Source organism: Bombina bombina, chromosome 5 (assembly GCF_027579735.1).
Source record: "Bombina bombina isolate aBomBom1 chromosome 5, aBomBom1.pri, whole genome shotgun sequence".
Classification (NCBI taxonomy): domain Eukaryota; kingdom Metazoa; phylum Chordata; class Amphibia; order Anura; family Bombinatoridae; genus Bombina; species Bombina bombina.
Window position 1 is genome coordinate 270,542,256 of NC_069503.1, and position 15,690 is coordinate 270,557,945.

Consider the following 15,690-nt stretch of genomic DNA (forward strand, 5'->3'; position numbering starts at 1 on the left):
TAAACAGAGGGAGGTTTTGACAAAGAAATAATATCTTAGGGAGGATAATCATTTTTAACAAATGTATTTTTGCTGAGGGAGATAATGGAAGATGTCCCCATTTTGAGAGTTTAGCAGCTATAGAGTGCCAAAGATTATTATAATTTATTTTGTACCATTCTCTGGGTTTTTCCTTAATGTGACTCCCAGATATCTAATCTGTTTTGAGGCTTCTTTAAATGGTATGGATTTCAAACTATTCTCATCCCTTTGTAACCACATGATCTCTGATTTAGCCTAATTTATCCTATATCCTGAGAAGGAACCAAAGTTATTAATTATATCTAGTAAGATGGGTATATTCTTCCCTGAATTACCCATAAAGAGCAGTAGGTCATCTGCATAAAATGAGAGGATTAGAGACATTTTTCCTATGGTAATACCTTCCAAATCTTTCCTCAGTCTTATTACCAGGCGATCTATTGATATATTAAATAGCAGCGGGGATAAAGGACATCCTTGTCTGGTTCCTTTTGCTATTGCTATTTTAGGTGTTACTGTCCCGTTAATTAGCAGGACAGAGGTTGGATTTCTATACATAAGTCTGACAAAAGCATTAAAGTTACCTAAGATTCCAAATTTCCCCAGAGATGTAAAAAGGTGGTCCCATGTGATGGAATCGAATGCCTTTTCTGCGTCTATTGTAATCAAGGATGCATCTTTTTTAAAGAGACACTGAACCCAAATTTTGGGTTTGCTCTCTTTATTTGAAAAAGAAGGCATCTAAGCTTTTTTTTTGTGGTTCAGCACTCTGGACAACACTTTTTTTTATTGATGGATGAATTTATCCACCAATCAGCAAGAACAACCCAGGTTGTTCAACAAAAATAGGCCGGCATCTAAACTTACATTCTTGCATTTCAAATAAAGATACCAAGAGAATGAAGAAAGTTTGATAATAGGAGTAAATTAGAAAGTTGCTTAAAATGTCATGCTCTATCTGAATCACGAAAGAAAATATTTGGGTTCAGTGTCCCTTTAATTTTCATCTCAGCTTTGTGTTTTAACCATAAATGTTCTATTAACAATAATACTCTCCTCATATTATTTGAGGGGTTTCTACCATTCATGAAACCTGTATGGTCTTGATGAATTAAAGGATCTAGAATTTGCTTTAATCTATTAGCTAAAATGGAGGCCAGTATTTTATAATCATTATTTAGGAGGGAGATGGGTCTATAGGCTTCCAGTGATTCTAAATCTTTATCCTTTTTTTGGGATAAGATTAATAATAGAGGCAGTAAAATAAGGCGATTCCATCTTGTTTTGTATAAAATATTGATTAAATAAATGTTGTAGGGTGGGTGTAATCTGATCTTTGATAGTCTTATAGAACTCAATGGAGATTTGATCCGGGCCCGGTGCTTTATTTAGTGCTGCCTTCTGAATAATTTTTATACATTTCTTCCTGTGTTATAGTGGCATTTAATATCTCGAGTTGCCCCCTTTCTAATTTTGGGACCTGAACTTCCCCCCAAAAGAATTCTTTTTTGTTTATATTTATGTTAGGATTAGTATAGATTTTTTGGAAATATTGTTAAAATATATCTTTGATTTCCAATGTATTTGTATATCTTTTTGTTTTATCCTTAATTACCTCTATGTAATTCTTCTTTTTACATGATTTGGTTAATAGAGATAACCATTTCACGACTTTACCATTAAAATTTATAAAAGCAGCGTTTTTCTTTAAGTCTGTTTGTTGCAGTTTCTGCTCCCCGAAAAAAAGCCTTTGCGGTTTCCAAAAAAATTTTCCACCTTATCTTTATATAAGCTATTATACAGGGAGTGCAGAATTATTAGGTAAGTTGTATTTTTGAGGATTAATTTTATTATTGAACAACAACCATGTTCTCAATGAACCCAAAAAACTCATTAATATCAAAGCTGAATAGTTTTGGAAGTAATTTTTAGTTTGTTTTTAGTTATAGCTATTTTAGGGGGATATCTGTGTGTGCAGGTGACTATTACTGTGCATAATTATTAGGCAACTTAACAAAAAACAAATATATACCCATTTCAATTATTTATTTTTACCAGTGAAACCAATATAACATCTCAACATTCACAAATATACATTTCTGACATTAAAAAACAAAACAAAAACAAATCAGTGACCAATATAGCCACCTTTCTTTGCAAGGACACTCAAAAGCCTGCCATCCATGGATTCTGTCAGTGTTTTGATCTCTTCACCATCAACATTGTGTGCAGCAGCAACCACAGCCTCCCAGACACTGTTCAGAGAGGTGTACTGTTTTCCCTCCTTGTAAATCTCACATTTGATGATGGGCCACAGGTTCTCAATGGGGTTCAGATCAGGTGAACAAGGAGGCCATGTCATTAGATTTTCTTCTTTTATACCCTTTCTTGCCAGCCACGCTGTGGAGTACTTGGACGCGTGTGATGGAGCATTGTCCTGCATGAAAATCATGTTTTTCTTGAAGGATGCAGACTTCTTCCTGTACCACTGCTTGAAGAAGGTGTCTTCCAGAAACTGGCAGTAGGACTGGGAGTTGAGCTTGACTCCATCCTCAACCCGAAAAGGCCCCACAAGCTCATCTTTGATGATACCAGCCCAAACCAGTACTTCACCTCCACCTTGCTGTCGTCTGAGTCAGACTGGAGCTCTCTGCCCTTTACCAATCCAGCCACGGGCCCATCCATCTGGCCCATCAAGACTCACTCTCATTTCATCAGTCCATAAAACCTTAGAAAAATCAGTCTTGAGATATTTCTTGGCCCAGTCTTGACGTTTCAGCTTGTGTGTTTTGTTCAGTGGTGGTCGTCTTTCAGCCTTTCTTACCTTGGCCATGTCTCTGAGTATTGCACACCTTGTGCTTTTGGGCACTCCAGTGATGTTGCAGCTCTGAAATATGGCCAAACTGGTGGAAAGTGGCATCTTGGCAGCTGCACGCTTGACTTTTCTCAGTTCATGGGCAGTTATTTTGCGCCTTGGTTTTTCCACACGCTTCTTGCGACCCTGTTGACTATTTTGAATTAAACGCTTGATTGTTCGATGATCACGCTTCAGAAGCTTTGCAATTTTAAGAGTGCTGCATCCCTCTGCAAGATATCTCACTATTTTTGACTTTTCTCAGCCTGTCAAGTCCTTCTTTTGACCCATTTTGCCAAAGGAAAGGAAGTTGCCTAATAATTATGCACACCTGATATAGGGTGTTGATGTCATTAGACCACACCCCTTCTCATTACAGAGATGCACATCACCTAATATGCTTAATTGGTAATAGGCTTTCGAGCCTATATAGCTTGGAGTAAGAAAACATGCATAAAGAGGATGATGTGGTCAAAATACTAATTTGCCTAATAATTCTGCACTCCCTGTATTCAACAAATTCATTCCATTTCCCCCTCATCCAATTCTGAAATTTTAGATCATTTACTAAATATCTGGGGAAGAAAAAGTTATTGGTTCCCTCTTCTCTCTGTTTCTTATATTGTACTTTAAGTGAGATACTGGCGTGGTCTGATAAGTAAATCTCATTAATCTCTGCTTTTATATTCTGACATAATAAATTTTCATTGACTAGAAAAAAATCTATCCTTGAAAAGGTTTTATATGTTTTAGACTCACATGTGTAGGCTCTTTGATCAGGGTTGTGCAGGCGACAAATATCTTTCAATTTAAGTGCTTTACAGAAACTAGCTAATATCCGTGCTTCTTTGTTATATTGCCTGATGGCCTTTGCCTTCAATCTGTCAAGTTTAGGATATTGGGTCATATTAAAATCTCCTACTACGATTAGGTTTGATTCTGTATATGATAGTAGCTTTATATATAATTTGTTCCAAAATTCTTCGTCTAATTGATTGGGGCCATATAGATTACATATAATATATTTTATCCTGGCGACCTCAATCTCTATAATTCAAAATCTCTCTTCTTCATCAAGCTCCTGTTGTATTATCTTAAAGTCCAATTTTTTATTAAAAAGGCATGCCACACCTTTCTTTCTCCCTTTACAAGGGGTTGCCACTACCTCCCTGACCCATTTAACTTTCAACTTATCAAGTTCTTGTCTATTTAAATGTGTATCTTGTAAAGGGAAATGTCAGGCTGGAAGCATTGAAGATATTGAATTATCCTTTTTCTCTTAATGGGGAGGTGATCCCTCCCACATTCCAAGATACAATGTTTAGCATGTTTTTAGACATTTATTTCCTCTACTGGCCTTTGTCCTAGCTGTGTTATTTTTGCGGGAGTACAATGTAGGGGGGCGGAAAAAATGACAGAGGAGGGATGGGAAGATGGAGGAGGGAGAAAAAAAAAAAGGAAAAAAAAAAGGTAACATCTAAGTTTTGCTGTATTATCCTTGGATAACATCCAACTTAACCATAAAAACAAAACAAGGGCATGGCAGCCCTTCACGGAGTGTCCCTTTTTAACCAATTTAAACCAACAACCCTTTCTGATTATTGGGACCTTATTTTTAATCAAACTAATATTATACCACATCTTGTCTCTTATAAGAGGCATATTCGAAAATTCGGAGAGATAATTACCTCTTATTTTTCCCATGTTACTTCAGACTATCTACAAATTGTCTAGCTTGGTGACTGGACTCAAAAAACAATGTTTCTGCATTATGGTACACTCTCAGTTTGGCCGGGTAAAGCACTGTCGCCTGAACTCCCATGTTAATAAGTTGTGTACATATTGACGTGATTTCTCATCTTTTATTGGACGTGTCCAATGAGAAATCTTGAAACAATAAAATCGTTTCTTCCCCTAGTTTAAGATGGAGTTTTTTTTTATAGTTTCTTAAAATACTAACCTTGTCCTGGAAGTTCAGGTATTTAATTATTACTGTACGACTTCTATTTTTACCTCTCCCTTGTTCTTTAAGTTGGCCTATCCTATACGCCCTTTCCACTAGGAGGGGACTGTTTTGCATGCCTAATATTTCTGGTAATTTTTTTTTTTTTTTTTTATTATATCAGAGAGTTTATTGGAATAGTTGCAACACCGTTTATAAAGTAAAAAACAATGAGACGCACTTTCAAGACACCGTAAAGTCTGTGTGTCATATATTTAACGGAAATACAGGCAAACACTAATGAAAGGTAAATAAGAAGTATTTAGATATTTAAAAAGAAAAAATTCTAAAATAAAAACATTTAAAAAATCTGGTTTAAAAATTATTTTTTGAAACAATCATGATTCAAGGGGCAGTCTACTTGATTTTTTTTAGCTATTTTTAAGATTTAATTTTCTTTATAAAATGTTATTTTAAATTACAACCATTAGAATCCACCATATTTATGAAGAAGAACACTTCTCTAGGAATATATATGTATATATTCCCTTTAGCTATTTTGCTGATTTTAAGATTCTATTTTATTTTTATTTATTTTTTTTTATTTTATTTTTTTAAAGATTTTTATTTGAGGTTTAAAACAAGGCATACATGGAGAATATAATAGAATTACACAATTAGAATTTTGGAATACAAACAATGTAAGGCATAGTATTATAGATTGGGTATATGCATTCCAAGAAGAAGTAAAAAAAAAAAAGAAGAGGGCACAACAAGTATAAAGTATACCAAATATGTTATATACCTCCATAATGAAAAATGAGGCCACTTTTGGACCTCCACTCCATATGAACATGCTATTGGAGGTAAGTACCAACTAAGGAGACCACTTTTGGATCTCAACTGAATTACCTCATTTTCTTTCTATACAGTAACTTAAGCAGAGTCAAATATAAACATAATAAAAATAACAATAAAAACAACAACACCAGGGGAGCCTTCCTCTATAGTAAAATATAACATCTGGTTATTGCTAGTATATACATTGTTTAAGGGGGCCATCTAGTTAGCCTTGAAAATCAACCTAGCCATATTGGGAGCTATATTATGCAAGTGGTTCTTAAAGAAGGAGTATTGTACCCCAAAGGGCATGTAAAAAATATCTACCAAACAATCAGGTTTTTAAGTATGCATAGTAGAACCCCCCTCCGGGAGCTGGCTGTATTCTCAGCTAACATGACATAGAGTTAATATAGTGTGGGGTTGGCAACTTGGCAGCATATTGGTTTTGTGCCTACTCTTTAGCCTAAGGTTTTATATATATTCGCATTGTGATATACTCTTTTGGACCTATCCTTTCTAGCAATCTAAATAAAACTCCATCCACATATTGTATCAGCTCAATTAGGTCAAGTGGACAATAACTTGAGAGTATTATGTCACCATAGCAGTTGGCGGTTAGGGTTGCATTTTTACTAAGATATTAAGAAGCCTGCTGGGAAATAGATACCTCTGATGGAGATAATAAATAGCTTGGTGACTAGAGCCTTAGGCGAACGCATTTAGTGTGTAGCTAGTAGTCTAGATATATTATATTGACATATCAGTAGGAGGTAAAGGCTAACTATATGCTAACATAACATAGGCTTAGTACAACCATCTGGGCATAGACAACTCAAGAGGAAACAGTAAGTAACAAGATCTTAGCCCTGAATGGAATTAGTGTGATGACCAACCAATGCATATAAATGTACATAAAAGGTTTACATTGCCCCATAATAAGAATAGCATCTTATTTTTTTTTCTATTTTTTTATAAAAGAAAAACTATAATGCTATAGGGGTTTATATAGAAAATTATGTGTGCACATATTTATAGCCCCCACAGTTACAGCAATCTATTAATAAGTAGGGGTCTAGCAAAAGTAACTGTCCCAGCAATTAACCCACACAATCAATGTCTATCGGCTTATAGTTCACTCAGTTGTGGGCACAGATCTTACCAGTCCCAGCGTACACAGCTTACCCGATACCAAGTTTTACTAGAGTCAAATGGTATGCAGTGGGAGAATTGCCATAATATTGAAAGTCCCTTTGAGTAATGGCAGCACTCTCAGACTGGGAGTCTTTGCCAGGGTGTGATACAAGTGTCTTAGCTGCTCCGCTCCAAATCACAATCCGTGTGACAGGGAACCACGGATCCTGCCTGCCAGCTCTTACAGTCTTAACCGGAGCGCTTTGATAAGTAGCAAAGTTACTCCCATGCCACTGGATGCTCTCTTGTACCGGTAGAGTGTTTTCAGTCCACTTGTGTCCCTGTACTTGCGATGTTGGTGCTGTAGTTTTAATGCTCCGTGCTACAGGTTGCTCAGTAGGCGACACTAAATCTTGCTTATTGCCGTCAGGTATGTTTATTAGGCCATCTCCTCCTCCTTCAGTCGCAGCTTGCTCGAATTGGGTAGATCGTTGGGCTGAAAGTATGGCACTAATCTTAGCCGGAACTCGGTCAAGGTGTGAGGGCGCCACTTGATCTGAGAAGCGCCCACGTGTACTATCCCCTCCATTTGTTTCCTCATTCTTCACTGTGGACACAGAATGTTTAATACCGCTTTGCACTGCAACAGCCCGTAGGTCATCCCATGCAGTGGACAATGAATGGAGCAGACTCGCAAAGTGCTCATCCAGCAAGCGGGTCACGGTATCGAGCGTCAAGGTAGTATTAGGCGCCATCTAATCAGTTTTCTGAATGAATGTGCTAAAATGTGGCTTAAGTGTGTCTTGCATACAGCTCCCCTAGTAACATCAAATATAGGGGTATTTTGAAGCAGTGTTAAACAGCTGCCTTGTAACCCAGTTTCCTGGGGGAGGTATAATGCGGCAGCCCTGGCCACGCAGACGGTCGGCCTTGCAGAAGGTAACGATCCCTTTGTGGCACAGCTAAAGAACATAGGCGATCAGCACTCTCGATCTGGATTTGTGCTTCAAATTGTCACAGGCTATTGCAGAGCAACGTTTTGCTATGTTTTAGATGAATATCTTGCAATTAAGGCTTTTAAAGACAATTAAAGCCAGGAGCTCCACAGAAATGCGTCCTGCCGCTTCAACCATAGGCCCCACCCCCCTATTTCTGGTAATTTAACTGATGCAAACTGTAGTAGATCCTGGTATTCTATAGCTTTGGAGAGACCTATGATCCTGATGTTGCTTCTCCTGGATCTGTCTTCCATGTTATCTATTCTGGATTGTAGTATTTTTTTTTCCTGTCTTGTGATTATCTGTTCTTGTGTATGTGATATGTCTTCAATGTCAGACACCCTACTTTCTACCTCTGTTATTCTGACTGCAAACTGTCTTACTTCTTGTGACAGTGAAATAAACTCTTTTTTTTTTTAGACTATCAAACTGTGGTGTCGTCATTTCTGTGATTTGTGTTTCAAGCATCTGGGAATCTATAAGCGCCATTTGTCTGTCGGTCTCAATAATACTCTCTGTTGAATCTTCAATGTGATTTTTATTTTTCTTCTCTCTTTGGGAGGCATACCTGGTGATCTAGACTTGTTGCAATTTAAGTACTTGTCCATTAATAGGGAGTTGTAATTATGCAGGTAAAAAATAAATAAATAATAATTTACCCCACTCTCTTATTCCAATTATTTAAATATGCAACAAGATATAAGGAAAAAAAGACAAAAGTGTGTTTAGTGTGGTGTGAGCAAAAAACAAAAAAGAATCGTGAAAGGAAAATAGACAAAGCACAATAAATCATAATATAACTGTGTAAACACACCATGAGCCCAATTACCTCCATACACCGGGCCACAGATGGCCCTGAGGAGGTCTGGAGGGCAAGACAATTGGAAGTAATTTTGCAACGTCTCTGGTCTGTAAGGAATATCCTCATGGATATGGAGTCTATTATCGTGCCCAGGAATTCCACCCTGGTACTGGGAACCAGAGAACTTTTTCCTAAGTTTATCTTCCATCAATGAGATTGAAGAAGAAGAAAAGCTCTTGAATGGTATTCTGCCAGCCAGCAGGACGGAACCTGGACCAGGATGTTGTCCAAGTATGGCGCTACTGCAATACCTCTGGATCTCGCCACCTCGAGCAGAGCCCCCAGAACCTTCATAAAGACTCTTGGAGCAATAGCCAGACCAAAAGGAAGAGACACAAACTGGAAGTGCTGGTCCAGAAAAGTGAATCTTAAGAATTTGAAGTGATCCTTGTGTATTGGCACATGTAGGTAAGCATCCTTCAAGTCTATCGTAGTCATGAACTGTCCCTCTTGATTTGAACTAAGGGCAGAATAGACCTTATCGTCTCCATCTTGAACGATAGGACTGACAGAAACTTGTTTAGGCACTTTAGGTCTAGAATCGAGTGAAACGTACCCTCCTTCTTTGGGACCACAAAAAGTTTTGAGTAGTACCCTAGACCTCTCTCTGATAGAGGTACTGGCACAATTACTCACAGGGAGGAAAGATCCCTCACGCATCCTAGATAAGCTTCTTGTGTTTCTGGTCTTGAAGACAGGTTTGATAAGAGGAATCTGCCCCTGGGCAGATGAGATTTGAAACCTATCCTGTAACCCTGAGAGATGACCTCTAGAACCCAAGGGTCTTGCACATCCCCCAACCAAGCCTCCACAAAGAGAGATAGTCTGCCCCCAACACGATCCAATGCCGGATCGGGGGCCGCCCCTTCAGGCTGACTTTGTTTTGGCGGGGCTTCTTGTTCTGCTTGGAATTATTCCAAGATTGAGATGGTTTCCAAGTTCCCTTGGACTGCTGGCGTTGGTATTTATACGAACGAAAGGGACGAAAATTTGGATCTTTTCCTTTAGGTTTATTCTTCTTATCCAGCGGTAGAAAGACAACCTTGCCCTCAGTGACCGTGGATATGATAGAGTCCAGGCCTGGAATGAAAAGAATCTTCCTCTTAAATGGAAGGGAAAGCAATCTAGATTTTGAAGTCATGTCCACAGACCAAGACTTCAGCCAGAGAGCCCTACGGGCTAGAACAGAAATACCTGATGTTTTGCATTCAGGCAAAAAATCTGCATGTTTGCATCACAGATGAAAGAATTAGCTACCATCAATGCCTTAATTCTTTCCTGGATCTCATCAAGGTTGAGTTTCCACCTCGATCATCTCCGATAGAGAGTAGCACCAATAGGTAGCGGCTCTAGCTACCGCAGCAACCACCGCTGCAGGCTGAAACAAGTACCCCATGTGCTGAAACATTTTTCTTAATAGAGTTTCTAGCTTCTTATCCATGGGCTCCTTAAACGACGAACTATCCTCAAGCGGGATAGTGGTGCGCTTAGCAAGCGTGGAGATATCTCCATCCAGCTAAGGGACAGACCCCCACAACTCTAATTGAGAGTCTGGAACGGGGAACAATTTCTTAAACGAAGAAGGGGAAAAAGAAGATCTAAGTCTCTCCCATTAGTTCTTAATAATATTTGCCATCTTTACGGGAACCGGGAAGTCTGTAGCACCACCCTGTCCTCATAAACCTTGTCAAGCTTAGGAATAAAAGGTTCTTCGGGTAATTTAGGTTCCGGAACCTCTAACGTAGCCAACACTTTCTTTAACAGAAAGCATAAGTGCTCGATCCTAAATCTAAAGTCTGGTTCCTCCACAGCTGGAGGTTTAGAGGCAGCAGATTCCGACCCAGAAGGAGCCTCCTCTGAACTATCAGAGGCGTCTTCATCAACAGATATTATAGTATCAGATAAATCCAACAAATTGGTAGATGACCCCAGGGAAGGATAGCAATATTTGACCTTTTGCTTGTGCTTAGCAGGCCGAATTAAAGCACTGAAGGTCGCAGACACTGCCGTATTTAACTGTTCAGAAAAGTCTGGCGGTAAGAGGGCCCCCTCCGAAGGAGGGTTAGCAGTGCAATGGGAGGCCTCCTGACAATAAAAACAGATATTAGATTTAGGAAAAGAGAGAGTACCCTCTAACGCATCAGCTTGCGCTTTTAAGATGGACAATAGAACAAGATAAATGGCACCTTTATACCCCCAATGGCCGGGGCATTCATCACCTCCTATGACCAAGGCCCCACATAGAAACCGCTTCTTCTCCTGTAAACTGCCAAAAATAACAGGCCATGCAGTTATCTCAAAAAACGAAAGTAAAACCTAAATGTTCCACATCTGCCTGAGCCTCATCTCACACATATCGCAGCATAAAACATAATAAAGCAAGTTATGTATAAATCCCCTCTGTTCAATAACCTCCTTCCGGAGATATTAACTCTTGATTCTATACAGATAAAAGGAGTCACACTGTGACCCTGTCTTCTTACGTTATCATATGAGATAAAATGAAACAATCTTACCGCAATCTCTGCCATGGAACAGACACACAGCCTCTCAAGTTTGACAGTCTTGTAGCATCGCACCTGACATGGACTTGAGTGATAGAAGCAGGCAGTGAAACTTGTCAACACTGATTGCTTAGGAGCTGTTAATTTGAGTCTGGATGGTTTCGCAAAAAGACTCTCCCTGCATCTCCAGACCCTTACATTAGTCAATGCTCTCACTGAGAGGCTGACAAGACTACTTAAAACTCCAGTACCATACCGAAGAGTACTACCCTCCATAAGAGACAACTCCGAATCTTCCGACACTTCTCTGCCCTCCTCCTGTGACGAAAAGAAAAGAATGACTGGGGGATGAGGGGAGTGGGGGAGGTATTTAAGCCTTTGGCTTGGGTGTCTTTGCCTCCTCCTGGGGGTCAGGTTCTGTATTTCCCAAAAGTAAGGAATGAAGCCGTGGACTCTCCTCATATTAAGATGGAAATCTACTACAAATGATCTCCTGCAAATTAACACATTTACAAGACATATATTTCCTCAAATTAGGAGATATTTTTTTCTGCTGCTGCTCTTTTAACTGTCAATAACTGTCATAAGCTCAGAAATGTGCATGTGTCTGGCGTACTATATGAAGGGCCAGGCCTACCCGGATACCAGGAGATTTCCCAGAGGGCCACTTCAGGGCCACATAAGTTGGTGAAGCATAGACTGCAGAGGGAGCCTCCAAGTAGGTCAAGGAGTGAGCCTTGTGCGCACGTACAGTGCATCTGTTCTTGCAAGGCTACTCCTGGCAACAGGGCTGCGGGTGGCAGGCAGACCAGTGGCCGCATCTGCATCGCTGCTTGCTGCAGAGCCACATCAGTTGGAGAAGCAGAGCCTGCAGAGGGATGGAGGCTCCAGGGAGGTCACAGAGCACGCACAACGCATCTGTTATTGTAAGGCTGCTCTGCTCCTGGGAGAAGGGCAACAGGTAGTGGGCAATCAGTGGTTGAATTCACACTGCTGCCTGGATGAGAGAAGTAAAGTTTTTGGTAGACTCAGAAGAGGGAGCACACGGAGCGGCCAGACTTGTCAGCCAGGTGAGAGGTGGGGGGATCTCTGTTGGTCGTCAACATTTTCCAGGGCAACTTTAATTTCCCAGTCAGGCCCTGACTATAGGGCAGCAGTTTTGCAAGAATGTTGTCCATGCAAGAGCACTAGATGGCAGCACTATTTCCTGCCATTTAGTGCTCCAGACACCTACCTAGGTATCGCTTCAACAACAGAGCCAATTTGATAATAATAAATTGGGGAACAAATTAAAAATGGTAAGCTCTGATTCACAAAATAATATTTTTGGGATTTCATATTCATTTAAGAACCATACTTTTAAATGTATCCAATAACCAGGTATTATCTTTTTTTTGCTTCACTTTTTTACTTTCACTTTTTTACATTCACCTACACCTTATCAAAAATACACCCATCGCAGATGATATCAAATAAATGCAACAATGTAGTCATACAGACCTTCTTCTGAAATATCTTTCTCCTTTTTTTCTTCATAGTAGAGATAGTTACTGCAGTCATCGCCTGACCAAAAATTGTCACAAATGCACTTCACTTCATTACTGCATATCTGAAATTAACAACGTCATATAAAAAATGATGAGATTTTTATAACAGAATAGAAAACAGGTGAAAAATAAAGAGCAATTTTGCATAATGCACACAGTAAGGAGAGGGGGAAAAAAATGGAAAAAATATTTTTAGAAAATAGTTAAAGGGATACTAAACCCAATTTTTTTTCTTTAATGATTCAAATAAAGCATGCAATTTTAAGCAACTTTCTAATTTTCTCCTATTATCATTTTTTTCTTTGTTCTCTTGCTATCTTTCGGCTAGATTATGAGTTTTGCGTTATGAGCGGCTCGGTGCTAACTTGCAAGTTATTTCCACTGCTCACCTCCCTATAGCGCTGCTATTACAGGTTTTCATAAACCCGCTGTTAGCAAGCAATATTGCAGCGTTGAGCAAAATTGAGCTCCATACCGCACTCAAATACCAGCGCTGCTTTGAGCTGGTTTTACGTGCTCGTGCACGATTTCCCCATAGACATCAATGGGGAGAGCTGGCTAAAAAAAAGCCAAACACCTACAATAAAGGAGCGTAAAGCTCCGTAACGCAGCCCCATTGATTCCTATGGGGAAACAAAATTTATGTTTACACCTAACACCCTAACATAAACCCCGAAGTCTAAACACCCCTAATCTGCCACCCCGACATCGCCGACACCTACATTACAATTATTAACCCCTAATCTGCCACCCCCAATGTCGTCGCTACCTACCTACACTTATGAACCCCTAATCTTCCGCCCCCAACGTCGCCGCCACTATACTAAAGTTATTAACTCCTAACCCTAAGTCTAACCCTAACCCTAACACCCACTAACTTGAACATAATTAAAATAAATCTAAATAAAAATTACAATTAATACCTAAATCATTCCTATTTAAAACTAAATACTTACCTATAAAATAAACCCTAAGCTAGCTACAAAACCCTAATAAACCCTAAGCTAGCTATCTTAGGTTTTATTTTTATTTCACAGCTAAATTTGTATTTATTTTAACTAGGTAGACTAGTTAGTAAATAGTTACTAACTATTTACTAGCTACCTAGCTAAAATAAATACAAATTTATCTGTAAAATAAAACCTAACCTGAGTTACACTAACACCTAACCTTAAACTACAATTAAATCAATAGGATTTTTTCACCTTTAATGCCGATTGGCTGATAGAATTCAGCCAATCGGAATTCAAGGGACACCATCTTGGATGACGTCCCTTAAAGGAACCTTCATTCTTCAGTAGCCGTCGTCAGAAGAGGATGCTCTGCGCCGGATGTCTTGAAGATGGAGCCGTTCCGCGTCGGAAGGATGAAGATAGAAGATGCCATCTGGATGAAGACTTCTGCCTGCCTGGAGGACCACTTCTTGCCATCTGGATGAAGACTTCTCCCGGCTTTGTTGAGGACTTCTTGCTGCTTGGATGAAGACTTCTCCCGGCTTCGTTGAGGATGGATGTCCGGTCTTCAACTGTAAGTGGATCTTCGGGGGTTAGTGTTAGGTTTTTTTAAGGGTTTATTGGGTGGGTTTTATTTTTAGCTTAGGGTTTGGGCTGAAAAAGAGCTAAATGCCCTTTTAAGGGCAATGCCCATCCAAATGCCCTTTTCAGGGAAATGGGGAGCTTAGGTTTTTTAGATAGGATTTTATTAAAGTTTTTGGTTGTGTGGGTGATGGGTTTTACTGTTGGGGGGTTGTTTGTATTTTTTTTACAGGTAAAAAAGCTGATTTCTTTTGGGCAATGCCCCGCAAAAGGTGCTTTTAAGGGCCATTGGCAGTTTTGTTTAGGCTAGGGTTTTTTTTATTTTTGGGGGGGGGTGTAATTAGTTTAAATATTTGATAATTTCTTTTTATTTTGTGTAATTTAGTGTTTGTTTGTTTTTGTAATTTAGTTAATTGTATTTAATTAATGTAATTTATTTAATTGTAGTGTAAGGTTAGGTGTTAGTGTAACTCAGGTTAGGTTTTTTTTTAACAGGTAAATTTGTATTTATTTTAGCTAGGTAGCTAGTAAATAGTTAATAACTATTTAGTAACTAGTCTACCTAGTTAAAATAAATACAAACTTACCTGTGAAGTAAAATCAAAACCTAAGATAGATACAATGTAACTATTAGTTATTTTGTAGCTAGCTTAGGTTTTATTTTATAGGTATTTAGTTTTAAATAGGAATTATTTAGGTATTAATTGTAATTTTTATTTAGATTTATTTTAATTATATTAAAGTTAGTGGGTGTTAGGGTTAGGTTTAGGGGTTAATAACTTTAGTATAGTGGCAGCGATTTTGGGGGCAGCAGATTAGGGGTTAATAACAGTAATGTCGGTTGTGGCGATGTTAGGGACAGCAGATTATGGGTTAATAATATTTAACTAGTGTTTGCGATGCGGGAGTACGGCGGTTTAGGGGTTAATATGTTTATTCTAGTGGCGGCGATGTCGGGAGCGGCAGATTAGGGGTTAATAATTTTATTTTTGTGTTTGCGATGCGGGAGGGCCTCGGTTTAGGGGTTAATAGGTAGTTTATGGGTGTTAGTGTACTTTTTAGCACTTTAGTTATGAGTTTTATGTTCCGGCTTTGTAACATAAAAGCCATAACTACTGACTTTCAGTTTACGGTATGGATCTTGATGGTATAAGCTGTACCGCTCACTTTTTGGCCAGACAGGTAAATTCGTAAAACCGGCGCTATGGAAGTCCCATTGAAAAAGGACTTTTTGAAAGCTGAGGTAGTTACGTTGCGTGACGGCCAAAAAAGTGTGTGGTACAGCTGTAGCTACAAGACTCGTAATACCAGCGGTAGTGAAAAAGCAGCATTATGAGGCTTTTTCACTCATAACGCAAAACTCGTAATCTAGCCGTTTGTTTGAAAAAGAAGTAATCTAAGCTAAGGAGCCATCCCATTTTTGGTTCAGCACCCGGCATAGCGCTTGCTGATT

The 15,690-nt window shown here is 39.0% G+C and overlaps 1 protein-coding gene across 1 annotated transcript in view; it reads right to left on the reverse strand.

The window, feature by feature from the left end:
- ADAM22 (ADAM metallopeptidase domain 22) overlaps positions 1-15,690 on the reverse strand; it is a 707,952-nt gene that overhangs the window by 141,950 nt on the left and 550,312 nt on the right. The window contains 1 exon segment of the mRNA XM_053713991.1: positions 12,656-12,764. Within this exon segment, the coding sequence (XP_053569966.1) occupies positions 12,656-12,764 (109 nt within the window).